The 25,297-nt window shown below is 51.5% G+C and overlaps 1 protein-coding gene across 4 annotated transcripts in view; it reads right to left on the bottom strand.

Moving 5' to 3' along the window:
• Window positions 1–23,112, bottom strand: part of LOC103050965 (src substrate cortactin) — a 50,476-nt gene extending 27,364 nt beyond the window's left edge. For 2 of the 4 annotated variants that reach the window (XM_088129128.1, XM_088129127.1), the window contains exons 1-16: window positions 23,030–23,112; window positions 20,632–20,919; window positions 19,539–19,691; window positions 18,685–18,840; window positions 17,840–17,980; window positions 17,185–17,307; window positions 15,832–15,945; window positions 14,558–14,960; window positions 14,031–14,116; window positions 13,039–13,141; window positions 11,665–11,729; window positions 6,120–10,993; window positions 3,273–5,223; window positions 1,876–2,054; window positions 1,071–1,152; window positions 118–255 (exon numbers count right to left, since the gene is read on the bottom strand). In XM_088129128.1, the coding sequence (XP_087985254.1) occupies window positions 118–255; window positions 1,071–1,152; window positions 1,876–2,054; window positions 3,273–5,223; window positions 6,120–10,993; window positions 11,665–11,729; window positions 13,039–13,141; window positions 14,031–14,116; window positions 14,558–14,960; window positions 15,832–15,945; window positions 17,185–17,307; window positions 17,840–17,980; window positions 18,685–18,840; window positions 19,539–19,691; window positions 20,632–20,721 (8,658 nt within the window). In that variant the 5' untranslated portion in view covers window positions 20,722–20,919; window positions 23,030–23,112. Of the gene's footprint in view, window positions 1–117; window positions 256–1,070; window positions 1,153–1,875; window positions 2,055–3,272; window positions 5,224–6,119; window positions 10,994–11,664; window positions 11,730–13,038; window positions 13,142–14,030; window positions 14,117–14,557; window positions 14,961–15,831; window positions 15,946–17,184; window positions 17,308–17,839; window positions 17,981–18,627; window positions 18,841–19,538; window positions 19,692–20,631; window positions 20,920–23,029 lie in introns of all 4 variants that reach the window. The other 2 variants (XM_088129125.1, XM_088129126.1) reach the window with 2 other exon arrangements.
• Window positions 23,113–25,297: the final 2,185 nt, after the last annotated feature.

The raw sequence follows: 25,297 nt of genomic DNA, 5'->3' as shown, positions 1-25,297 counted from the left end.
CGCTTCCAAGGAAAAACATTCCCTCCCCACAGTTGGCACCTAGAAAAGGCCTTCCTGCCCCAGAGGAAGAAGCCCCAGGCCTCTGCACCCCCACACTGTCCCCCTGTCACTGCCCACCTTGTTGTTCAGCTGCTGGATGCGCAGCTCCTTCTGATGCAGGCCTTTCAAGCTGCTCCCCAGCTGGGCTTGGAGATCCTCCAAGGCTGCCGCCTGGCCAGCCGCATCTCTGCCGGGGCCAGTTGCCCCTGGAGCACCCTGCAGGAGAGGAGCCCTCAGACGCTGCCCGGCTTGGCTGCCTTTGCCCAGCAAGGCCTGCCATGACCCTCTCGGATCTATTCATGTAGAGCTGGGATGGCCCACAGGTGGCTTCCAAAGCCTGGGCCCCCAAGTCCCATCAGTCCCAGTACACGCAGGAGAATGATGGGAGTTGCAGTCCAGAGGCCAAACACGATACGGCTGCTGAGAGCAGTTAATCCTAAAAGATTTGGGTAAGTAAGTATAAAAAGGTTTTGGGGTTCATAAGAGCCATTTGCTGGTTTGGCTTTATGTGAACAAGTCAGCCCAGCCACTGGTGGCGTTATGTTCAGCAAAATATGGTTAAAAAAACAAATCAAAGTTCAGCATCCTAGACAAATCTGGGTATTATAATCTTGCAAAACGTGTCCTTTGACAACAAGAGCGTAAAAAGAATGATTAACACAAATTTAATGTAATGTACCAAAGGCAAATCTTGTTATGGATAACATTTTACCCTAAATAAAAGCAGTATCAGAAGAAGGAAATATTAAAAATCTGACAAATCTCCCAGGATAAAAATATACATGAACTCAAGGAGTCGGGGAGGTCTTGTGCACAGAAGATCATGATTAACTATCTCCCTGCCACGTGATGGGCCAGGCTAGCTTAAAAAAGGAGAGCAGGGCAGTCAAAAGTTCACACATTTAACCAGGTCGCAGATGCATTTGCACACACTGCGCTAAGCTTCTGCTTTCATTCGCTTAGTGTGCTGCGGAAGCCCTACCTCCGGCTAGCCCAAGCATGCCTGCTGCCCTCCAGAGTGGGTCACTCACCTGTCTTTGGTGCTGCTTCTCCATACCCTGAGCACTGGGTGGGGTCTGCTGCTTGCCCTGCTCCCAGGCTGCCTTTTCTTCCCTAAAAGAGAACAGCCCCCAAAAGAGAACTTGCAGATGCGACACCGCAGACGGAGGGCAAAGAGGAAGCGGATGGCACTTCTCTGGTTACGAGACTCTCCCAGAGGAGCCAAAGCTGAGTCATCAACTGGTTTGGCTGGGCAGGGTTCAAGATCTCGAGGGCATCAGCCTCCCTCAGTTTCAAAAACCCATTTCCCAGCCTTAAGGTTGGCCAGCTGGAGGTAGGAAGGTCTCCAGGCCTCAGGAGGTACAGGAACATCATCGACTCATTTCTGTCACTCTAATTAAGACGAAGGAGGCAAAAACGGGCAAGGCTCAGCTTGAACGGTTCCAGCTCAAAATAAATGCGTGCAAAGCAGGCACAATGGCTCAGGGTATCCAGAGAGAGAGAAGTTCTTCTGGACACATAAGCAGAAGCTGGAGTCAGTCTGGCTCAGGTCTGAGGGGCCAAAGTTCAACTTCAGAGAGCTATGCTGTAAGGACGTGCTTGGGGGGATTCACACATGAAGGATCAGAGCTGAGTACAACTAAGGAGCTCCCAAGCTCTATGCTCATTGCCCACGCCTGGACTGATCATGGTTGGTTGGCTGGCTGGTTTTCATCAGTGAAACTGCGTACTAAAAAAATCCTCTCAGATTGTACTTCACGAGACTGTTTAGCCGTACAAAGCAGCCCCTGGTGGGGACAACTGAAATCCAGGCTGGCGTGGGCCCCATTCCCTCACCTGAGTTGGTGGAGCTCCAACTGCCAGGAGGCCCTCTCCTGCCTCAGCTTCTCCTGGAGCTGCTGCTGTTGCTCCAACTCTTGCTTCTGCTGCTGGAGCTGGGCCTTCAAGCGCATCATCTCGGCTGTGTCCACCCCCATCTGGAGATACTGCTGCTGCAGGTTCTTCAGCTCTACCAGCTTGAGGACAAAAAGAGGACCACCAGCTTATCAACATTTCCAAGTGGATCAGGAAGATCAAGTTCCCAAAACTTCTCCAAAAGAGTTTAGGGGGCAAATGATCCCTTGACAAAGGATTCTGAGCCAGCCTCTCAGCAAGAAGCTGTGCCAGGGCTGGGATTGGGAGCCATCCGATCAGAGTCAGAAGGCAAGTGCCCTGTCTCCCTCGCTACGGCATTGGTCTGGTCAACTATTTTACCCTGCAGAAACAAGAAAACATGCAGAGTCTCTCTCCAGTTGTCTTCCACTGCTCTCTTGGACTTGGACTAAAAGACTTCTGATCAAGAAAACCAAGTGTCTCTTGTTACTTCTCGAATGCTGTTAAAAGAAAGCCGACACACCAGACTGGGTGCATCCCATGCAAGGGAAAAAGCTTTTGAAGGGAACGGTGCTGCAGAATTCAGGTGCCAGAAAACGAATCTTTCCTTCTGGCTCTTCCTGACTGCCAGCAGAGGCAGAATTATGCAAATTACAAATTTATGTGCAGACTGTTTAATTGGCATAATTTCTGCAAGTCTCAGAGTTTCAACTCTGCAAAGTTTTAAATCATTTTGATTTAAGCACAAGAGACAGCCAAAAGAACTGATGGCCTTCCTCGAAATCTGAAAACTACAGACATGCTACCGGCCTGAATGGAAGATGGAGCTTCCTTCTTTCTCTGCTCCATAAAAACCCGTATCTTGCCTACTGGAGACCAGAAAGCTCCTCTGCCTGCATAAATTCAGACCAGACCTTCCCAAATGTGATCTAAGAGCAAAACAATTCATTTGAACAACCTCAAACCCTTGATCCGTATCCAGCAACGTTTTTACAGTGCTGACACTGAGCGTTCCCCCCTGAAACCCACCAGTCAGTCTGGGTTCTGATCTGTTGGGCTTCCTAATTGGGACTCCTCTCTACTGCAACCTTCTTCCGATATGTTTGGGGCAGAAACATACAGTCCCAACATTTCTAAAGAAACTGTCTTCCTTCCAAACTTAGGAGGGGAAGGTCCACAACTTAAATGCATTTCTTGCTTGCAAAAAAGTTGGTTTTAAGAAGATTTATGTTTAGTTTTCAGCCAAACAGTGGAAGAGTCCAGAAATCAGAAGGTGCTGACATTCCAGGAAAATCCTCCACCCCGGCACTCATAAAAGATGTGTTGGCCTATCCAACACACAGCAGAGACTCAAGACTCACCAGCCGGTCTCGGTCGTTCTGCAGGGATGACAGTGCCTTCTTGAGGCTTGGCACTTCGGCCAGGCTGGCAGATGGGCCAGCGGCTGATTGCAGCTTCACCTCCTCCGTTCTGCGGATTTTGTCCAGTTCACTCAGCAGACGGTCTCGCTCAGCCTGCAGGCTTGCCATGGCCTGGGAGAAGGACTTCACTTGGCCAGAGGCCCTTTCCAGCTCAGATGACAGGTAAACAAGTTGCGAGTCTTTGGATTCAAGCTGTTGGTTGAGCTTCTCCAGCTTCTCCAACAGGCCCTTCCCTTCCTTTGGGTCTCGGAAAGCAGCAAGTTCGGAGGTCAGGCTATCCCTCTGCCTCTCCAGGGTTTTTTGCACCTCCTGAAACTGAAGCTTCTCCTCACGGAGGTTTTGAACCAGCTGCCTCTGCTCTTCCAAGTCTCCAGCATATTTCTTTTCCATGGCACGCAGTTCTTCATTAGACCGGTCCCAGCTATCTTGGAGAGAACTCATTGCTTTCTTGAAGGACTGGATTTGGGCCTTCAAATCCTGGTTTTCCTCCGTGACCACAAGGAGGTTCTGCTCCATTTCCAGGAGGTCCTTGGCCAGTTCTGCCACCCGTTCTTCGGCTGTCTCAGTCTCATTCCGCAGGAGTCCAGTGTCATGATGGAGGCTCTTGAGCTCTTTTTTCATCTTGGCTTCAGCTTCATATATTTTCTGGGAGGTGGTCTGACGAAGATGAGACAGCTCCTCTTCAAGTTCCGCCACCTGCTGTTTTGACAGCAAAAGCTGGCCACCCAATTTCTGTACTTCATCCACTTGGTCCTGCAACTGCGACTGCAGCTCCAGCATGGGACCACCTTCCTGCAGCGCCAGTATCTCATTTTGCACCTGGGAGAGGGAAGATTTGAGGGCCTTCACTTCTTGTTCCAGATTATGTTTCTCCAGCTGCAGGGCCTCCACAGTTAGCTGTAGGTTGGCCAAACTAAGTTCAGACTCTTGCAGCTGGCCTTCCACACCTGCCTTCTCCTTTTCCAGGGCCTGGATACGCTCAATTTGGGTTTTAAGCAGCTGTTTCTGCTGATTGTCCTTGATGGATATGACTTGATTCAGGTCTTCCCGATACCGTACCAGTTCAGCATCCAACTTTGCATTCTCTGCATGTAAGTCATCCATCTGACCGTGCAGGCTCCGAAGTTCCTCCTTCAGTGCGTTATTCTCTGCAGCTGCTTCCTGGATTAGCTGATCCTTCTCTAAAATGGCTGCCAGGTGGCGCTGTTCCAGCTGCCGATAGTCTTCCAGGACCCGGTCCCGATCATCTTGCAGGGAAGACATTGATTTGGTGAAGGAATCCAGCTGGGCTTTGTGCTGCTTGCTCTCCTCATGGGTATTTTTCAACTTCTCCATGAGACTACTAACTTTCTCCTGAGCTTTTGCCTTGTTGGCTTCCAAGGCCACCTTCTCGACTTCGGCCTTGGCAATCTGGTTCTCCAACTCCTTCAACTCTTCCTTGTGCTGCTGCTGGATTTCTAATACGGCTCCAGCGATAGCCTCTTCCTTGGCAGCCACAAGACTGACAATCTTCTGCTCCTTGAAGCTCATCTCTGCATGGAGCCTATCAGTCAGCTCCTTGGATGCCTGCAGATCAGCCTCCAACTGCTCAAGGCTGAATCTGTAATCCTGAAGACCGGCCTCATGGCTCTTTGCCATCTTTGCCATTTCAACACGTGCTTTGTCACAGTTTTCAAAGGAGTCCTGCAGATCAGCCAGCTGCTTTCTCAGAGACCCAAGTTCTCCCCCTTGCTGGAGAACCTGGCTCTGGGAGTTGCCCAGTAACTGCTGGACCTCTTCAAGCTGAAGTTCAAGTCTGCTGTTCTCTTCTTGAAGCAATCTCACTTCTTCTTGATGATGCTGGAGCTCCTTCTGGGCATGGGACTCCTGGACTAATTTGTTGCGTTCCAGGCTGCAAGCAAAAATGGTAGAATCTGATACAGCCCAGATACGTTCCTTTTACTTTCCTCACCGCCTTCCTGCCAAACTAGCCATCCAAAGCACTAAAGGATTTCCCTGCCACTAGCCGAACCGTAAATGGGTCCTGCAAAGTAATTCCGTCAGTTAGGATGGAGGCTGGGTCATATTTAACTGCAGGGCATAGGGGTGAGACTAGAGTGTGAACTAAATGACAGTCAGAAGAGCATAGGAAAGAAACAAGTTACTGGAGCCTCTGATGCCTGGAAAAAAGCTTCTGATACTGAATTACAGGGAGAAAATGTTTCACGTCAAGGGTGGAATGAGCTCCCCAGGGAGGTTCTAAAGAATGGGTTGGACCATTCACAGCCCAGAATACTTTATGGGGAAGGAGGACCTTCTCCAATACTGTGGGGTTGGACCTTGATGACCCAGTGACTTTCTGCCAACTCTCTATCTGCTGCTTAAGCCTGATCTAGCCGAAGTATTTTAGCCCAAGGAGAGGCTGGAAACCCCTTCTCGCAACGGCTTCTCCATACCTGCAAGTCTTGACCCAGAACCTGAGGCATCAAGCAGTTGTGCAATTTTAAAAGATAGCATCAGGTGGGCAGAATAACATACAGGGAGCTGTACACAAAGTCTGCTCCCACTGATTGAAGTAGCTTGCAAGCAGACAGGCTCGAATCCATCACACCAATCCACACCCATGTCTCATATCCTCCATGCTAAAATGACCAAAGTTCCTCATAGAAAAAAATGGGGGGAAGGGGATTTGCATCCTTCCACTTAGCTCACCTACTCTGCTTCTGCTTCTGCTAGTTGTGAAAATATGCAAGAGCCCCAGAGGAGCCTTGAAATGCCAGGGATTGGAAGGATCAATCCCTGCTTTACCTGGCAATGAGGCCTTGCAGGTCTTCCACCTGAAGAGCCATCTTCTTGGTCTGCTCTTGCAAGGCAGCGCAGGCCTGTTCTCTAGCATAGAGTTCCTGCTCCTTCTTTTCAATGGCCTCACTGAACTTCTTTTCCCATTGCCGGGACTCATCTATCACCCGGTCCCTGTCATCCTGCAGGGAGGACATGCTTCTGGTGAAGGCTGCCAGCTGGGCTAAGGTGTGGTTCAAGCTGCCTTGAAGCTGCTTGGCTTCCTGGTCCTTTTGGTGCAGGGACTCTTGGAGGTCTCGTGCTGACTCCTCTGCATATACCTGCTTTTTCTGCAGGGCCTCCAACCTCTCTTCCATGTTCCTGATCTCCTTCAGGTGCTTGACCTTCTCTTGTTCCAAATGTCTCTCAAGCTCCTTCTCTTTTTGACTGAGCTGACTTCTGACCTGAGCCTTGGTTGCCTGAAGCTCCTCTTTCACCTTCAGACTCTCTGCCACAACTCGGGCAGCTTCACTCTGAGTATCGTCCAGCAAGACTTTGCAGGAAGCCAACTCAGCTTGGACTTTCTTGGTGTTCTCCCCTGCCTCTACCATGCTCTTCTTGGTGGCCTCCAGCTCCCTCTTGGACTCACTCTGAACAAACTCAAGGGCCTTGATGGTTCTCTCCAAGCCACTGATCTTCTCCTGGCTTTTAATACAATCTTTTTGCAGCTGCCTCACTTCTTGCTGTTTCTCTTTCAACAATTCCTGAAGTTCTTTGGTCTGAGTCCGGCCATTGTCTTCCTTCCAGGTGCTCTTTACCTTTTCCATATTCTCTTTCTTCTCTGCTTCCACCTCAAACTTCTCTCTCAATAGATGCCGCTTCTCATCTTCCAGGCGGCTCAGGGCCCCCTGAAGACTTTCCACCTCACCAAGGAGCTGCTGGTTTTTGCTCTCCAGGTCTGCTATGTCTTGCTGATAGTTCCCGATGCTCCCATTCAACTCTGCCAGCTGGTTCATAAGCCTCTCTTCGAGGTCATCCTTCTCAATTTCCAAAGCTTCTTTCAGCATCAACACTTCAGTCAGCTGTTCCTTGGTTTGCCCACACACTTCCTCCATTTTGATCTTTTCTTGAAGAGCTTCCAGTTCCTGGCCTTTCACAGTCAGTAAGTCCTCCAGGCCTTTTTTCTCTTCCTTCAGAGCCTCCAAATCCCTATGGGACTTACTCATTTCCTCTGCCGCCATCTTCCCCTTCTCTTCTAGTGCTGCCACTTGCTCTTGGAGCTGTGCCACTTGCTCTTGGAGCTGTGCCGCTTGCTGACTATCCCCAATTCTTTCATCACACAAAGGGCTAACTGTGCTGAGATCTTCCTTCTTGTCCTCAAGGCTCAGGGCAGTGGCTGTGAGAAGTTCAGGACCTGTCTTTGGATCTCCTTGTTCATCAGCCACCTCCTCTGACATCATGGTGGAACTGACTGCCTTATTTTTGCCCACCATCTCCTCTTGGATGCTGCTCAGATCTGTTCTGTCTTCCTTGTTTTGCAAAGTCTGCCTCAAATCTTGGATTTCCTGGTTCAGAAAGTCCTTTTCAGCTATCAGCACTTTCAGCTGATCAGAAAGAGCCTGGCAATTCTTCTTGGAGGTCTCCAGCTCTTCTTGAAGACCAGAATGTGTCCCACCCTGTCTACCATCCACAGGATGAATTTCCAACCTCAGCTGCTCATTCTCTTCCTCTAGTTCCAAGATCTTCTGCTGCTTGGATTTTGCAAACTTCCTCATCTTCTCCCTCATTCCTTCCATCTCCTGTTCAGCTCCCTGCAGGCGTGCCTCCCCTTCCTTCTTTTCAGCTTCTACATCTTTCAGTTTGAGGAAGAGCTCTTGCTTCTCCTGCCGGACACTCTCCACCACCCGCTGGATCCGCTCAGCCTCATTGCTGACATTCTCGTATGACTGCAGGAGGGTCTCGTACTCCTTCTGCAGTTCCTTGTGCTTCCTCTGCCACTCAGAGAGCTCCTGGGCCTGCGTATGCCGCAGAGAGCCCATTTCCTTCTCCAGTCTTGTCTTCTCCTGAGTCACCCCCTCCAGGGCCAATTTCAGGCTCTCGCAGGAACCAGTTATATTCTGGTTTTCCACCAAGGCTTTGTCCACTGCTGAAATGAGTTTCTCCCGCTCCTCCCTGAGGGTCGCCAATTTCTCCAAAAGGACCATCTTCTCCTTGTCCAGCTCAGACACCCGAGACTCTACATCTAGCAGGTGGAGAGAGGTGCTTTCGAGAGAGGCCTTGGTGCTGGCTAGCTCATCCCTGAGCACCCTGCTCTCTTTCAGCGCTTCCTTCCGGGAGATGAGGGCTGCCTGCAGCTTCCTCTGCAGCTGGGCCTTGGGCTGGCTCTCTGCAGGTTCTCCCGCTGATTTCTGCTGCAGCTCAGCCTGCAGCTGCTGGGCTTGCTCCAGCTGCCCTTGCAACACTTTGATCATATTCTCCTTCTCTTGCAACTCAGCTTGGAGGCCACACAGAGATTCGTTTTGGTCTTTTAACTGGGAGCTAAGGCCTTTGATTTCTTCACTGCTGCTGAGTTCCTTCTGCTCTTGATGACATCTCAGGCTTTCCTGCCTGGCGATTTCTGCTTGGCTCTCCTGCAACTCCAGCTTCAGGCTTGCCACACTGGCTTCTGCCTGACTGCAGGCAGCCTGGGCCATCTCCACTTCAGCAAGAAGTTGCTTGACCTTTTCCTGGAGGAGCAGAGTCTCCTCAGACTTGCTGTCAAGCTCTCCTTCCAGATGCCTGATCTGGGCTTCCACTTCTCCTTTCTCAGCCTGAAGTTTCTCAAAGTCTGCCTTTAGCTGTCCCACAACTAAGCCTTCAGTTGCCAAGGAAGTGCGTTCTGCAAAGGCCTCCTGGCCAAACTCCTGCACAAGCCCCGATGCCGGTCCCTCAGGAGAAGCCTCTCCAGCAGGTTTTGGAGGAGAGCAGCTCTCCAGAGTCTTGGACAGTGCCTGAAGCTGGTCCTGCAGGCTCTCCTTCTCCCTGCTTTGCTGCTCAAATTGCTCTTGCAGGAGATTGTAGTCATCCTTCTGCTGCTTTAGTAGCTCCCGGTGATGACGATTCTTCTCCTTGGCTTTCTTGATGGTGTCCTTGCGTGAGACCAGAGCTTCCTGGAGCTTCTTTTGGAGCTGTTCTCTCTCCTGGACCAGAGCTGAGAACTCTTCCTGGACAGTCCTGTTTTCTCCTTCTGGGCCAGGGCCAGCTTTGCTGCTTGTCTCACCTGCCCCAGAAACTGCTGAACTGGACCCCTCTGCATTCTGATCCATGGGAGTCTGTTTCTCAGGGGCCAACTTGCAGTCTTTGAGTTCAGCCTGCAGGGTACTTATAAGGAGGTCCTTCTGCTGTAGACTTTGCTGCAACTCTGTAATCACAGTCCGCTGCCAGGTGCATTCCCTTTCCCCAGAGGTGGTCTGTGACGTGGTTTCCTTTGCAGAGAGCAACTGGCTCAGAGAGGCAGCCCTGCCTCGCCTTACCGGATGCCCTGTGCCACCATTGAGCCCGTCACTCTCAGTGGGACATTCTACTCCTTCATTCTCCTGGGTCTCGGCTAGAGGTTCTCTCCTACCTTTCCCTTCCTGCTCCAGTTGGCGAACCCTGCTCAGGAGCTCCTTCCTGCTGAGAAGTGCGGCTTGCAGTTTCTTCCTCACAAGTTCATTCTCCTTCCTTAACGCTTCCACTTCTTCACTGGGGGGCAACACCTCCGTTGGCTGCTGTTCCTCCTCTGTTTCCACAGCCTGTTCTCTGGTCTCCTTTCCTTGCTGCAACACACTCAACTGCTCCATCACACTCTTCAGCTCTTTCCCCAGCATAAACTTCTCCTCGTTTAGCTGCACCATCCTGTCAGACATGCCAACGCTGACTTCGGTCATCCGCTGCTCTCGCTCCACCACTTCCTGCTGGAGCCTCTCCACCTCCACCGAGTTTTCAGAGAGGAGTTTCGCCAGTTTGGTGGCCTCCAGCTCCTTCAAGGTGAGGGTCTGGGAGAGCTCCTCAGCCCTTGCGGAAGCCTCCCACACCTGTCCCATCAGTGCCTGTGACTTCTGCTCCTCCTCCTGGAGCTGGCTAAGCAGGTTTCTCCCAAATATTTCTTGCTCCGAGAGATGACGCTGGGCTTCATCCAGGTCCTTTTGCAAAGCGATGATTTTCACATCCTTGGATTTGGTCTCGTTTCTCAAACTCTGAATTTGCTCCTTCAACAAGCCTAGATGAGAGATTCCACTTTCGTAGTTGGAAAGTTGCTGCTCCTCTGAATAAGCAAGGTTGCCTTCCGCCTGATCCTTCAGTTCTGCGAGAAAGCAGAGTTCCTTCAGCTGGGACAGGAGCTGATCTCTCTCTGCACTCAAGGTATGCACAGCCCTGGTTGAGCCCTCCACCTGCTCTTGCAGCTTCCCAATTTGTACGGCTTTCTCCTCCAAGACTCTCTCATGGAGTTCCACTGCTTCCTGCTGTCTTCTCTGTAGTTCAGAGACTTCAAGCGCTAACTTTGCCATCTTCTCTAACTGCAACCCAGAGTCTAGAGAAGGCCCCTGAGTTGTTTCATTGTCCTCTTGCCCCAAGAGCATCCCCAGAACAGAAGGAGAATCCTGAATGTCTACAGTGACCAGTGAACTGCTACTTGAATCACTCTGGATGGGCCCTGCTCCTCTCTCTGGGTCACTCCCCTGGGATTGTCCTCCATCAGCCTCCAGGCTGCTTGAGACTTGAAGCTGTCCCTTTAGAAATGCTATTTCTTCCTGGGCCTCCTGGAGCTCCACGAGCAAGACTGACAGATCATGGTGCTTCTTCTCAGCATAGTATTCCAGGAGATCAGGGTGTCCATTCTCTTGGGCATGCAATGGCTCCTCAAGGATCCTGCCTGCAGTAGACTGAAACAAGGAGATCAAGGTGTGAGTCATTCCTCCACCAGAAGCAGTTGGAACCCCCAGCCCCACTTCATAAGAAAAGAGACTTTCTGCTGGCCACAGACACAGATGATTATAGTGACCAGTGGAATATTGCAGGTGGTGCACTCTCAGCAGCCCAAGAACAAGCAGTTGAAGGTCTTAAAGACTGTAAGCGGCAGTTTGTAACCCAGAAAAACAACTGGCAGCCAGTGTGAAGATTTCAAAATTGGTGTAATATGGTCTCTATGGGAGGAGTCTGGTAACAAGTTTTGATTTAATTAAAGGCAGAAGCTTATGCCTTTTAATAGTTGTTAGTCAGAAAAGGTGCTACCAGGCTCCTTGTGACGTTAAACAGGAAAACAACTTCCCCTTTCCAAAGGTATTAATAATATTTCCCAGGTTAGCCCCCAGAACCTCCGAGCAGGTTGCTCTCGGCCATGCTGGGCAAGGACCAAGATGCCAGGCAGGAGATCGCCATGCCCTCAGCAACCTACTGACCACCTCAGGAGTGACTGAGTGAAACTGAGCCAGTCTAACCACATAAAAACATCTGGGCTCATCCGTCTCAGGCTCTGCATCTAAAACAGTGTTGAACCTGAGAGATCATACAGGAAAGCAAAGCCTGAGGATTCAAGGGTGGTCGTGTAGCTCACCTGAGTTAAGGTGGCAGGGGTGTCTGGTGGCTCTCGACCTTCCATGCTGTCACTTCCCAGGAAGCCTGGCCAGGAAACAGAGGACAGTGAGCTGCAGCGAAGGCCACCCTGTTGTAAGGCCCTGAGTCAAAACCTCTGCCCGTCCCACTCCCACTGCGTGAGCTGAGATGAGATCCTGGCCGGATGTTCTAAAGGTAGACGACCTTCAGTCACCCAAAGGCCCACCCGATTCTCCCATTGTTCAGTCGAGGATCACTTTCTGGAACAAACAAAAACCAGCCAGGTTTGTACTCTCAAAGCTTTACTAAGCTACCTGACTTAGCAAAACCTGCAGCTTAACCAGCCCATCCTCATATGGCTTCACGGCATGCGTTTGCTGCCTTACGGAGCCAGAGAATTGGAAGGGGAAGGAGAACGAAGGGAAAGATTTTGGCTGTTTTTGCTTTTCCTGTGGATAACACAAGAGTCACTGCAGAGGCCAGAGCAGAGAAGACCAACCCGTTTCTCACTCTCTTGCCTTTATTCCTCTTGACTCCTCACAGTTCCTGGGCAAAGCAACCCCAGGAAAGTGTTGAGAATGACCTCCAGGACCCAAAGCTAATAATGGGACAGCAACGTAATGGGCACCCCTGCAAAATGAGGGTTCTGCATCTGATGCCTCCCCTACATGCTGAACGTCTACCCTTACTTTCCCAGCTGGCAGGAGAGATGGGAGTTGTAATCCAGCTCAAATATACGATGCCACTCTCCATTATTCTATGGCAGCTTGGATGCAGCAATATGGGTAGTCTTCCCTTAACTATCACAATTGGGACTGGCAACTCTGTTGCTAAGCAACACAGTCATTAAGTAAAACATCACATGACTGCGACTTGCGATTTTACTGCCGGCTTCTCCATTGACCTTGCTTGTCAGAAGCTGGCTGTGAACTGCGCAAGTGGCGATCGTGTGACCATGAGACACTGTGATAGTCATAAGTGCAAGGACTGATCATAAAGTTAATTTTCAGCACTGTCGTAACTTCAAACAGTCACTAAACAGGGCAGTTAAGTGAGGACTACCTATAATAAACAAATCACAGTAAGAAAGCATCAGGAGGGGTCACATAGTTTAACTCATCCCTGCTCTCCTTCTCTACCATTTTTTCCCCCACCACAATGACTGAAAATTACCAGATGCCCCCAAATTATCATGCGCCTGCCTTTGACCCTTTGTGCTGTGAACCTTCCACAGTGCAAGAGAAGAGGCTTCCTGCTGGGAGGATAAAGTCCTCATTTAACAGGAAAGATGGAGCCCATCACAGAGGCTTGGTTGGGCAAGGAAGAGCCGTCAGCTGGAAACAGAAGCAAGGAGACAGGGAGAGACTCAAGTTACCATCTCTGGCTTCCAGGGCTGCCCTTGTGGTCTTGTACGGTTCCTCTTCCTGCTCTCCAGCATTTCCTCCTGGAAGTGCTGCTACATCTTCTTGATTAAGTGGCTGGGGAACAGAAGGAACCCAGGTGAACACAGAGGTCTGTCTTTCAAAAAGCCAAAGGCCTTGTTCTTCCAACTAAACCGCATTCACCCCTGCTGTTTCAGCTTAAACCTGAACTCTCCAAACATCCCCAAGGGTGTGAGATACAAGACAGACATGAGTCAACAGCATTCAAGTTCTGGAATGTGGGGAGGTCAGAATAGCCTGCTTACTTATGTAGCAGAGGAAGAGGTATGAAAGGGACGCATGTCATTTCTCCTTCAAGGAGGTTCATATTTTAAGCATGTGCCCCTATTTTCTGTCATGGATGGGTCAAGATGGGAAGGAGGCGGAGCATGTCCAAAGCCCACAGACGTGTTTACTTGCCCCTGAAAATGGGAGCAGCTATTCTTGGTGTGAGACTTCACACCAGGCTGTGCAGTAACTCTCAACTCTCCAAACACTCAACCTCATGCATGCTTACAGCAGGAGTCCAAAGAGAGGACACAGCTAGATAAGAGCTTTTCTGCAGGACAGAAGCCATAGATACCTGCAGAAGATCAGCTACTGCAGAGCCCAGAATCCAAGCCTCACACAAATGTCTGGTCCAGGGTTTAAATCCTAGCCCTCTTCTTCCCATCTTTCTGAGTCAATAGAAAATTGCTATTCTCTTCCAGCCTTGGGACTGGGGGAGATCTCCTCAGTGTTGACATAATGGTTCTGTCTAGCCCAAGAAGTGCTGGTGGCCACTTTCATGCTTACACTCAGGCAGAAGAGAGAAAGACCATCTCCAAGATGCACCAAGAAGTTGCAGCCACTCAGAAGAGGCAAATGGGGGCTGGATGGACCAATGCAGGGATTTAGGGCAGCAACCGCTTGGCACGTCTACAAAGGCCCTTAAAGAAGCAATTACCTGGCTCAAGGGAAGAACCTGGGCTGCAAGTGTTTCCAGTTCTGGCTGAGAAAAGCCAAACTCCGTGGGCCTTTCAGGAAGCTCCCCTAGGACAGAAAACGCAACATGAGCTTTTCCCCAAAGGAGATTCAGGAACACATCCATTCCCTTGCCAAATATAATGCCAAATTCAACATAAGCAGAAAACTGCCACCAACTGAGGTCCAGTCCCCAAATCTGCTCCCAGTTAAGGAGCTGCAAGACTGAGAGGTCGCTTTCATTCTGCAGGAATTGAAGAGCCTTAAAATCCCAAAGGCTGCCATCGAGATGCAGGCACAACCTACATGCTGTGCTGTTCCTGAGCAGAGGACACTGATGTTCCAAAGCACAGCCAAGCGAAGACCTCCAACAGCCTAACCACAAAGCAGCACAAGCTGATGCAGACCCTGCCCAGGGGCTTCGGGAGCAGAATGAGGATCCCTGGGTATAGACACGCTCTCACTGCGCCAGGAAGCCTTTGCAGGATCCTTGCAGAGTGTTTTTCTGACCTTGCGAGGCAGAAGAGCCCTCGGGGGAGCACTCCGATGGTAAATCCGCCTTCTGACGCAGCCGGGCGTTCTCAGCTTGGACAGCCTCGTAACTGGAACACAGGTCCTGCTCTGCCTTCTGGAGCTCGGCCATTTCCTGGCTCTTCTCTGCCATCTCCAGGGCATGCCTCGCCTCCTCAGCCTGCCTCTCCCACTCTCGCTCAGCCTGGGATGCTCTCGCGTGGGCCAGCTCTTGGCGGAGCGCATGCATCTCCTCCTGGGTGTGCTGGAAGGCCATCTTCTGCTCTGCCAGCTCCAGCTCCAGCCCCTTTACCAGGTTCTGAGACTCCTGCTGGACAGAAGCCAGAGCGCTTCTCGAGGAATCCAACTCTGTCTCTGCCTCCTGGAATTTCTTCAGGAGACTCTAGGGAAAGGAAAGAAAGACAGAGCCGTGGAGCTCACCCCAAGGTGGAGAAGCCCATCTACATGGAGGACAAGACAGAATAAGCAAGAAATGGGGTAGCAGAGGAATGGGCTGGGGGCGGGAGGAGACATTTCTCACTTGTTCCAGGAGCCAAGGTGGCATCTGGAGTGGGAAGAGAGGACCCTCGTGCATACAGTTACCAAGCCACATTGCTGGATGGCAGCTTAATGCACAGCCAGAAAACAGCTGAGAACTGTGCCTCTAATCTATGTTAATGTAAAGGCCTTTTTTAAAAAATATTTTATTAGAATTTTACAACAGAAGTATAAAAAAATGAAAAGAAAAATAAGAAAAAGAAAAAAATGTAATTAGAAAAAAGTGAAAAAATTTTTAAAAACACAGAATTTTTCCTTCGCCTTTCCTTCTATCAAGCAACTGCCATCTTATATTTTCTCCTCCCTCTTTAACCCTTTCTAATCCCCAAATCCATAAATCATCAGTTCTGCCTTTTCTTCTTTCAGCAAAAAGTCCGTAAAAGACTTCCAGCCTTTTAAAAATGTCTTAATCGTTTTTTCGTTGACCACACATTAACATAAATACTTGATTTACTTTATTAAAAGTCAGGAACACGTTTTGCCCCGACTGTGTGCGCGTTCGGCATCGCTTGCCTTCTCATCACTAGTTCACCTGTGGCTGGGGTGAACTATTCAAATGAAACAGTTTTTTGCGGGGCATCAAAATGCCCTGTGGTGAACAGCAGGATCTCTGCACAGCAAGGGTACTGGCCGTACCCAGTCCTGTGGGCCCTGATGAGGCTACTGGCTCATTTCTGCCCCCTTCCAGCTCCTCGGTGGTAAAACCCGGGGGATACCTGCTTTTCCTCCTCACTGCTGTTCAGCTCCTGCTGCAACAGTTCTACCACCTGCGTTCTCCCCAGCAGAGCCGCCTCCTGTTCCTCCACTCTTCGCTGCAGCTGCCTCAGATTCTGTGATGAGAGAGACCACAAAGGCCTTGATTCAAAAGCAAAAGCAACAAGAGTAAAACATGGATTTCCTATCTGTGGCTTTGCCTCTGGCAAGATACAGAGAGCCCTCAATCCCCTATAGCAGCTTGGAAGTCACTGGAAGGGTGCTCTGGACATACTAAAACCAGGGCTAGCCGAACCAGAGAGAATCTATGTTTGAAGGGAACGTGACCTCCTTGCAGGCTGGCCCAGCTGACCACCTTGCTTTGTGATCATGATGGATACTGATGAACTGTACAATGAATGTCTGTGGAGTCCTTGGGGTTCTCTGAGCTTGGTTCTTTTCTTGCAAACGTTTCATTACCCGGCTAGATACAGAGAGCCCTCAATCCCCTTCACTGAGATGTGACCTAGCCGGGTCATGAAACGTTTGCAAGAAAAGAACCAAGCTCAGAGACCCCCAAGGACTCCACAGTTCGACCCTGAGCTACACATATGCACCTCTATTGATGAATACCTGGTCCAATGAAGTCCCCCAGCCCATCTGAGCAGACAGGTGCCAGGGCGGACTAAAACAAGGATGGCTGAAGACCAGGAGAAGATCCAAGGATGAGGGAAGGACGGATAGAAGCAGCAAGGCCAGGATAGGAACTCCCACGGCCGAGAGCTGCCCGAGAACACTAAACGCCTCCCCAGATCGCCCTCTAAACCGGAACCGTATTCCATGACAAGACTGGTGAAAACCAGCTAGTCTAAGTCCAATAATTTTGGGTCACAAAATAGGAGACAAAAAGGAGCTCCAGGGTTGTGCGTGTGTGTGTCACGTGTGAGACCTTCTCAACTTCATAGGTTGCAACTTCTTGGCTATTTCTTGCTGCTGCTCCTCTTGCTCCCTTTTCCACACTGGAAAATCTTTCTGGAGTCAAAGAGCTACAAGACACCTTTGGAATGACCAGATTATCCATTTGGAGAAACTCTCTCCTTCCGTTAATTGGGAAAATCGTGTGGGCCAGGGATGTGTACTTCAAATTAGCTGGGCCGGAATTGAGAAATGTACTAAAGGGACAACTGTACTCAAGCTTTGAGTCCATAAATATTACCTGCAGATATTGTGTTGGTTACTGTTACCTTCTGTGGTGATTGTGACCCCGGGGGGAGGGAGAAGAGGGGAAAAAATGCTGTTTGTTTTTCCCCTCCCAAGAGAATGATGGGCTAACCACTCCTTCTAGCTCTCTGGTAGCTTTCCCACAGCCAACACACCTGCTGCATTTCTGCTTCACGAGCTGACCAGGCCTCCAGCTGCAGTATTTCTGCTTGGTGCTGGCGAGCCTGTTCTTCATGGAGACCCTCTTTCTCCAGCATTTCCTTCTGCAGGGAGCCGACCTACCAAGAGAACCGTGAAATCACAAAACTCGTAAGGGAAGCACTTCGCACATGAGAGACAAGGAGACAGCTGAAGCCTCCAACCAGCACTCCAAAGGAAAGAGACAATGCTAACATAACCCTCTTCTCTGAAATAATCAGGCCTTCCATGTGCAGCTGGACTGCTGTGAAAATGCTTTTGGTTCAAATGTACCAGATACCTGGATCCAGGACATAAAATTCCAGTGAAAGATCTGCTGCGCCAGGTAGCAGTTTTCCTCAACCTCCATTCGCTGTGTGCCCCTTAAGATTTTGCTGCCCTTAGTTTTACTGGCAACATGTTTTAGCAGACCTCTCTGGGTCACAACTTCATACTGTGCATGGAAATGTCAAAGCATCGCAGGACAAATTATGGCAATTTCGTAAGAGAAGACACAGCTGTCAATCTGTAATTGACAGTAGTTGATTTCTTGTTCCCTTGCCAACTTGAGCCTGAGAGGATCCCAGAAAACCCCAAAGGTGCCCAGGGTGGGCATCATTGCTTGGTCATCACCTGGGCCTGGGCTTCACCGAGTCTGTCCGTTGCTTCCTCCAGCTGTCCTCGGAGCTCCCCCACTATTTCTTCCTGTTCCTGTAACTGCCTTCTCAGCAGACCCATCTCTTCCTCCTGCCTGTTGCACATCGTGTGGTCACCCTGGTGGGGCAGAAGAGAGGCAGAAGCCACAAATTGGAGGAGGTGACATTTGATTGGTTAATCCAACCTGGTTTTTTACATGTGTTATAAGGAGACAATATAATTGGGAACTGCTCAAAGCAGTAATTCAGGACACCACAAAGCTTCCTATTAAGGAGTGATTGATACTACATGCAATTTTCTTCAAAATAAAGCGCTTCCCTCTCCTGCTCTTATTCTCAAACTCAAAGCAGCTGTTTCAATGAAGAGACCATTCAACACGTGGCCTTTCCCACATGGAGCAGGAACCTTTAGCACGGGGCCACAACCTTCCCAAGTCCCTCAAAACACAAGGTGTGCAGACACGAACACACCAAAGCACGGACCGCACTTCTTCTAATTTACTACCACTGCCACATCTTCTGGACCTTGAGACTTCACCTTCAGGAATTCCCAATTTTCACCTTTTAGGAAAAGCCCAGTCCATGGGGCAGAGGGGATAAGTTTGGAAGCAGAGGTGGGCAGAGTGTCTTTGGCTGGGAAGGCTACGATAGTGGCTATGTGGGACCACCAAACTGGCCAGGTGTCACTAGAGCGTAGAAGCCAAGAAGCACATTTGCAGGGAGACCAGTACATCCAGACCAGCAGCTCAGGACCTCCTCTCTCACCTGGGAAGTTTGCCCACCGCCTGGAGAGGCTGAAATGCTCACCGTGGGGAGCCTCACCTGGACAGGAGGCAGGGGCTCTCCTGGTGGCTCCTTGGTAGGCGCGGCCACTCCACATTCTGTCAGCTCCTCAATGCGCTTGTTCAGATTCGCCACCTTCACTTTGGCCTGCAGCTTCAGCTTCAGCAGCTTGGCTTCCGCAGCCTGCCTTTCTTCCTATAGAGGGACCACCGCATCACACGGAGCAGGAGCAGCAGAAGGGGGGTGGGGCGGGGGGCAGCGTTCCTGACCCTTGCAGAAGGACGTCCAGAGGACCTGAACTGAGCAGGGGACTTTGGGGAGAGAACACTATCGTCCTCTACGTCAGGTGGGCGAAAGATCCGGGGAACTACTTTCTCCCCAGAAATAAAAGCTCATTGCCCAGAGACGTTTGGGGCTACTTCCTGCAAGGGCACCAGGGCCCAGGCCGTTTTCCCACTCTAGTTGGGGAACGATGCTGTGGTTCAAGCCCTGACAGCAAATGAGGAGCGTGATCCTGCTGTGCATCGAAGGAGCTGCAGGAGCCCTTCCTAGCACTACATTACAGGCAGAGTCAGTAGCTGAACTAAAAACAGAACAACTTTATAGTAGCCAAGAGCTTCATGGAAAGGAAGATTTCCAGCCCCCCCTTTTTTTTTCTTCTATTAGGGAATTGCTTTTTGCTTTTGTTATAAATACTGTAACCATGATAGTTTTCTTATGCTTCCCCCGAAACGCAGCAGGAAATGGAGCAACACTGTCAAATTGTGGCAGCACAATCTGAGGCCAGATGCAGCCCATGGCTGCTGGTTGTGGCCACTGCCCCCCACCATCCCACCGCAAAAGCTCCAATCCAGGGGAAAGAGGGGAGCAGCATTTCACCCAAGCAAACCCACCTGAAGCATCACATCCTTCTGCTGGAGCTGAGCATCCTTTTCCCGCACCAGGTTCTTCAGCTGCACCACCAGCTTCTCCATGTGGGTTAGATGCTCCCGCACATCTTCTGGCGTCTCCTCCCCATTCTGCTGGCTGGATTCCAATTCTGGTCCCTACAAGAACAGGAAGCGGAAGCCCATAAGTAACGCCACAGGTCTCAGCTCTCGTCCCCAAACAAGGGTGGTTTCACATCAATGTGAGAAGGAACAAGAGATCTTTTATTCCCTGAGTGCTGCCTGTATGGCACAGACACAATGTCCAGATTGCGTCAGTTGCCACTTTTGTGAAAGGGTTTACTTGTATATTCAGCTGCAAATGAGTAACTCTCAAAAATGTTAAAACCTGGCTATTTCCTCAAGTGCTGAGGGCTGAGATGAATAAATTAAACTAAGTATGAATGTGAGACAGGTTGCCTACTACTGATTACTGAGTGCTGTTGATTCCTGTTCTCTCTTTAGCTGGTTAGCTAGTTAAATAATTTATACAGTCACCCATCTCACAGCAATTGCTCTGGGCAGCATAGAAAGATTAACAATCAACAGTTACAAACAATACATGCATTATATTCCTTTCCTTGTAAATCGGCTAGAGTCGCTTTGTTCAAGCTGGGCAGCCGTATCAATTCTTTAAACAAATATACGAAGATTTCAAAAGGGAGGGGAAAGCAAACAGCAGACGTGTATGTGCATACTGGCTCCTCGCAGGGGGATGATGCTAGGAGCTGAAAGCACAGCTGGGAGGGAATCTCAATGCCAAAAATGTTGGCATTTTTGTAATTTCCAGACTACTCCACCAGGAAGTACAGCAGGCAAAGTTATCCTGACGTCCGAATAGAAGTAGAAGGGGTTACTTCGTGTCCTCTCTGGGCCAGGATACCTGAAGCTTGACACCGTCATTGTTCCAGGATCCAGTCAATTCAAGAGCAATTAACAATGCTGGCTTTGAATAAAAAGAGGCATGCTATACCAGGTCGACTGGACAACCTCGGAACACAGCAATCCTTCCTGCTCCAATTTCCAAATAATCTGGGGGGGGGGGGGACAGGCTACTCACAGCGGGCGGCGCTGCCGTCTCGGCATCCTCTCCTTCCCCCGAGAGCTCGTGCAGGACAGTGCTGGCCAACCCTGACAAACGGCTGAGCATCCTCACCCTCCAGGCAACCAGTGGCACAGAGGGAGAATAGGGCGGTCAGCTGAAGCATAAAAGGAGCGGAGGAGGTCTGAGAGTATCCCAGCTGGAGTGAGCCGCAGCCTGTCAGGAGCCTGGGTGCCCAATATGCTGCCAAGATGCAAATGGGTTTCTTCCTTGGCGGACCCTAAGCTCCTTCTCCCATGAGTTTTTCTGCAACAACAACAACCACAACCATAACGTAACCCACATAGAAAGCTGGCATGCTGCAAAGCAAAGACCAGCTCTGTGTTTATGTCCCAGGATGAACGGAGTTCTGTGTGCGTCGCTAGAAAACAAGGAGGGCCTGCAGCCCAGCGTTTGTTTGGAAATATGCCCACAGCCCAGGAAAAGGACCAGGGAAGCAGGAGGTCCAGGAAACATTCTGGCAAATCAGGGTTTGGCCAGCAGTCTGGGAAGCCCTGCCGTGAATGCGCAAGCCCCCAGCAGCCATTTTGGGAGAGCGCCCACAACGCGCTCCCCGAATCCCATCCATTCTGTACTCTCACAGCCGAGGCTGAATGAGGAGCTGTCGACCTCCAGAGCTGCAAACAGGAACGGACATTCCGACATTACCCCAAGAGGGGAGGACATTCAGAAACACAGAGGTGGTTCTTTCATTGGCCCTTTCAGGCCAAGGACTGGCATTCGCAACCGTTTTGTGCAGCCTGGCACTATCACCGGCAGGGCCACGTCCAGGGCCAGCTGCAAACCACTGAGAAGCTCTTGGAGCAGCACCTGCCTTCCATGCCCTCCTCGAGAAGCACAAGTGCCCGGACTGCAGCTCAGCGCCACACTTCAGCAGAGGCTCCTGGGCTGCATTTCTCCCCCCCACCCTCTTTTTTTTAAACCAGCTACAGGAGATGCCACTGACCAAGGAAGGGGATTTTGCTGGGCTGCTGCTAGAGGCATGCTACAATTGCTGCTGACTGTCTCCTCCTCAGGTGGGGGGGGTGCAAATGTGTGAGAAGGGGCCCTTGCACTCCACCATCACCTACAAGCAGCTTCCTGTGGCTGTCTTCTGTTCCTCAGCCATCTGCAGTAGGATTAGGCAAGCCGCCCTCGTCCCTCACAACTGCAAACTTCCACTCACTTAACCGCGATTGCAAGGGTGACTGGGTGGGGACTGGCACATGCCCCCCAAGGGGTAGGAGAGAGGCCCATACAGACAATGGCAGGAGCAGCAGTCCATCTGCAAGGACGCAGCCTAGCAAGACTCGCAAGGCGGCTACTGGGTGGGACGTCCTCGCGCTTCAAGCTGCGGTGGCCGGGAGAGCTGGCTCCAGGTCTCGCTGACAGCAACTCAGAGCTGCTTTGAATTTCTTCTCTTTTAGAGGGAAATGCAGGATAGGTATTTAAACAAAAAGCCAATAAACATGCAGGAAGGGATCAAGGTCCAGAGGGAAAAAGCGCCCCACGTTCCTGTTCGCCAAACTCAAACCGTGCCCTCGCAAAGCCAGCCCTGGGCGGTTCAGCGCCAGCTCTGCACGGCGGCGGACAATTTTTGGCAACCGCCCAGCCAGGAACCCGGACGTTTCCTAGCTCCGGGTTCGGCGTCCGTGCGGGGGCGGGGGGGGGGGGGGTCAGCGTTGCATCCGAGAGATTCCGGGGAAGCCAGGCGGGGCCAGCCCGTTGCTTCAGCCGCAAAAGGCTCCGTTCCACGTCCGGCTGGCCCGGCTCAACGCCCCCCGCAAACCCCTTCCTGGGCAGCAGCTCCCAGCGCTCCCTCAGGAGCCCCTGCGGCGCTAACGCCGGCCGCTCGGCAACGGGCGGGCTTTCCTCCCTCGGCCCCGGGAGGCGCCTCGGGCGAGGGGGACGCGGCTCTCCGCGCGGCTGCGGCCCGGGCAGAGGCGGGCGCGCCTCGCAGACGGCTCCTCGGGCGCGCCAGGCCGCCCCGGGGCCCCGCCGCGCCCCAGCTTCGGATGCACCAGGCCCGGTTCCTTACCCACCCGCGCCCCGCTGGGTTGGAGAGAGGGAGGGAGGCGCTGCACCGGTTGGGTCTCGGCCTGCTTTGGGCCGCGGCGCCCGGGCCGCGCCTGATGGGTCCGCACGCCGGGAAGGCGCCCCAGCCCGTGCCGCGGCCGCGGCCCCCGGGCGCGAGGCGAGGGGCGAGCGGGCAAGGGCGCCGCGCCTCGCAGGCCAGGGTCCAACCGGTGCAGCGCCGGCCGCCCGCCGCCCCGGCTGCCTCCCCTGCAGACCGGCGGTCTGCGCCGCACCCAGAGACTGGAGGCGCTTTGGGGAAGGCCCGGCGCGGCTGAAAGCGGCGCTCGCGGCCGAAACTCACCGCTGCGGTCCTCCGCGGCGCCGCTCGGGTTCCGGCCACATCAGCACCGGAAGCGTCCCGGTGTCGGCCCTCTCGACACTTCCGGCTGCCTCATTTCCAACCCCGCCTCCTTCTCTTCGCGCTGGACCAATAAGAAGGGGCGGCAGTCGAGACAGGCAGCTCCGTTGTCCAGTCGCTCGGCGCGGCTTGGGCAGTTGCTGTGGTTTCGCCGCAGAGAACTGCGGCCGCGTCACGCCTCTTTATCCACCAATGAGCAGGCGCGGCTTGGGCGCCTCCCTGGCCCGCACCAAAACAAACCAAAGAGAGCCAATGGGGAGAGGCACCCGTGGCGCTCAGAACCAATCGGCGTCCGCCCCGCCCGGGTTGGGGACCAATCGGAGTTGGAGGGGGCGGTGGCTCGAAGGACCAGAAAAAAGTTAAACCGTGCCCTTCCAGCAGAGGGCGAGGGCACGTTTTGCATATGTTAATTTATGTTAAAGAGGCGGGAAGGCTTTTTAAGGGACCTTCTAAAACCCTTTTTAGTTTTTAAAATCCTTTTTCATTTTTAAAATGTAATTAATAATTAATTTCATTCCATTTTTGATTAATGTTTTAAATCCTTTTTAAGGGGTGGCGAACCGAAGAAAGGTGTTCTTCTGCCCCAAAGAAAGAAAGAAAGGCAAAAATCATATATGCACGAAAAATTATACATAGACACACACATATATATACATATATGAAAAATGCATAGAGACCTATCAATCTATCAACAAAGCCAGCATTTTTTCTTACTCCCCCCCCAGCACCAACCTTCCGCATGGCGATGCCAGACAGATGCCTGGGACTACAACTCTCCCATCCCCAGCCACATGGGAGTTGTAGTCCAACATCCCTCCCCCACCCCCCACCCCCCCCATGGGCACAGGAGGGAGAAGGGTGCAGCTGGACCCAGTGGTGCTCCTTCCCCTGTCAGTCTCCAGATGTGGACCCTACAAAACAGTGTTTCTCAACCTGGGCCCCTTTAAGCTGGGTGGACTTCAAGTCCCAGAATTCCCCAACCAGCAAGGCTGGTTGGGGAATTCTGGGGGTTGAAGTCCATCCAGCTTAAAGGGGCCCAGGTTGAGAAACACTCCTCTAAAAGGTTTTGGGAAAGACCACCCATCCACTGGTGCCTTTCATGCCCCAGCGGCCGTTCTCTCACCAGCGGGCACCGTCCCTTGCAGCTGGCACCTCCTAAGAACCAGACGGCAGGTGAAGATGCGAACAGCAGCAGGAGGGGAAGGAGAGCTGGGGCCCCTCTGCTCAACCCGCCCTTCTTTTCTGAGGTCGCCCCAGTACAGATGCTTTCCCCTCTTGAACGCATCCAAAACTGGTCTTCTAAGTTGGTCTCCGCTGCTAAATCGGTCTCAGACCAGAGCAGGTCAGTTCCTGTGAGCACCTTGAGGTGGCCCTCCCGTGTTTACTCTGCTCCAACTCTAATGCTTATAGACAGCGGTATGGGAAGACCAGGTTAGGGACTGGTCTTCCTGGGGGCAAGCTATCTGCGTGGTCACTGAGACTGGACACTGACTCGATGGCACATCGTCAGTCAGTCAGTCAGTCAGCATGAAGACCAGCCCCCTGCAGAAGGCTCTACTGCTGGGAAAGGCGGAAGGAAAGAGAAGAAGAGGACCGCCAGCAGCCAGGTGGAGTGACTCAGTTGCAAAGGTGATGGGTGCACTGTTGGGAGACATGAAAGAACAAGTTAGGGATAGTCTTAGGCATAGTCTTGGAGAAAATCTATCTACAAGGTTGCTAGGAGTTGAAAATGACTTGATGGCACATAATCAATCGATAGACTAGATTGAGAAGTCAAAAGCCATCTGTGTTCTTGCAAAAAAACCCTACTTGGATATCTCTTGAATTGCAGAAGTTGACCTCACTTCAGTGGTGACTTTGTCTTGCTGTAACCATCTGAGCCTAGGCTTTACTTTAAGTACTTGACCATTCCAAAATCTAGTTAGCAAAATAAACTCAAATTATCCTACTTTGGACACCTTATGCAAAGACCTAACTCTAGAGAAGGCTCTAATGCCAGGAAAGGTGGGAGGAAAGAGGAGAAGAGGATGACCAGCAGCCAGGGGGAGGGACTCAGTTACAGTGACGATGGGGGCACCTTGGAAGCCCAGGACCAGGTTGGGGGCAGACCCTCCTGGAGAAAATCTACCTATGTGGTTGCTAGGAGTCAAAAACAACTTGACAGCACATCATCAATCAGCCAATGGTGTTGCAAAGTTCTAACAATGGTTC

This window comes from Python bivittatus, unplaced genomic scaffold (genome assembly GCF_059951505.1).
Source record: "Python bivittatus isolate LINGU-HERP-01145 unplaced genomic scaffold, Pbiv_v1 ctg000730_np1212, whole genome shotgun sequence".
In the NCBI taxonomy this organism is placed as follows: Eukaryota; Metazoa; Chordata; class Lepidosauria; order Squamata; family Pythonidae; genus Python; species Python bivittatus.
Note: the sequence above shows the minus strand (reverse complement) of the source record. Positions and strands in the feature narration are given on the sequence as shown.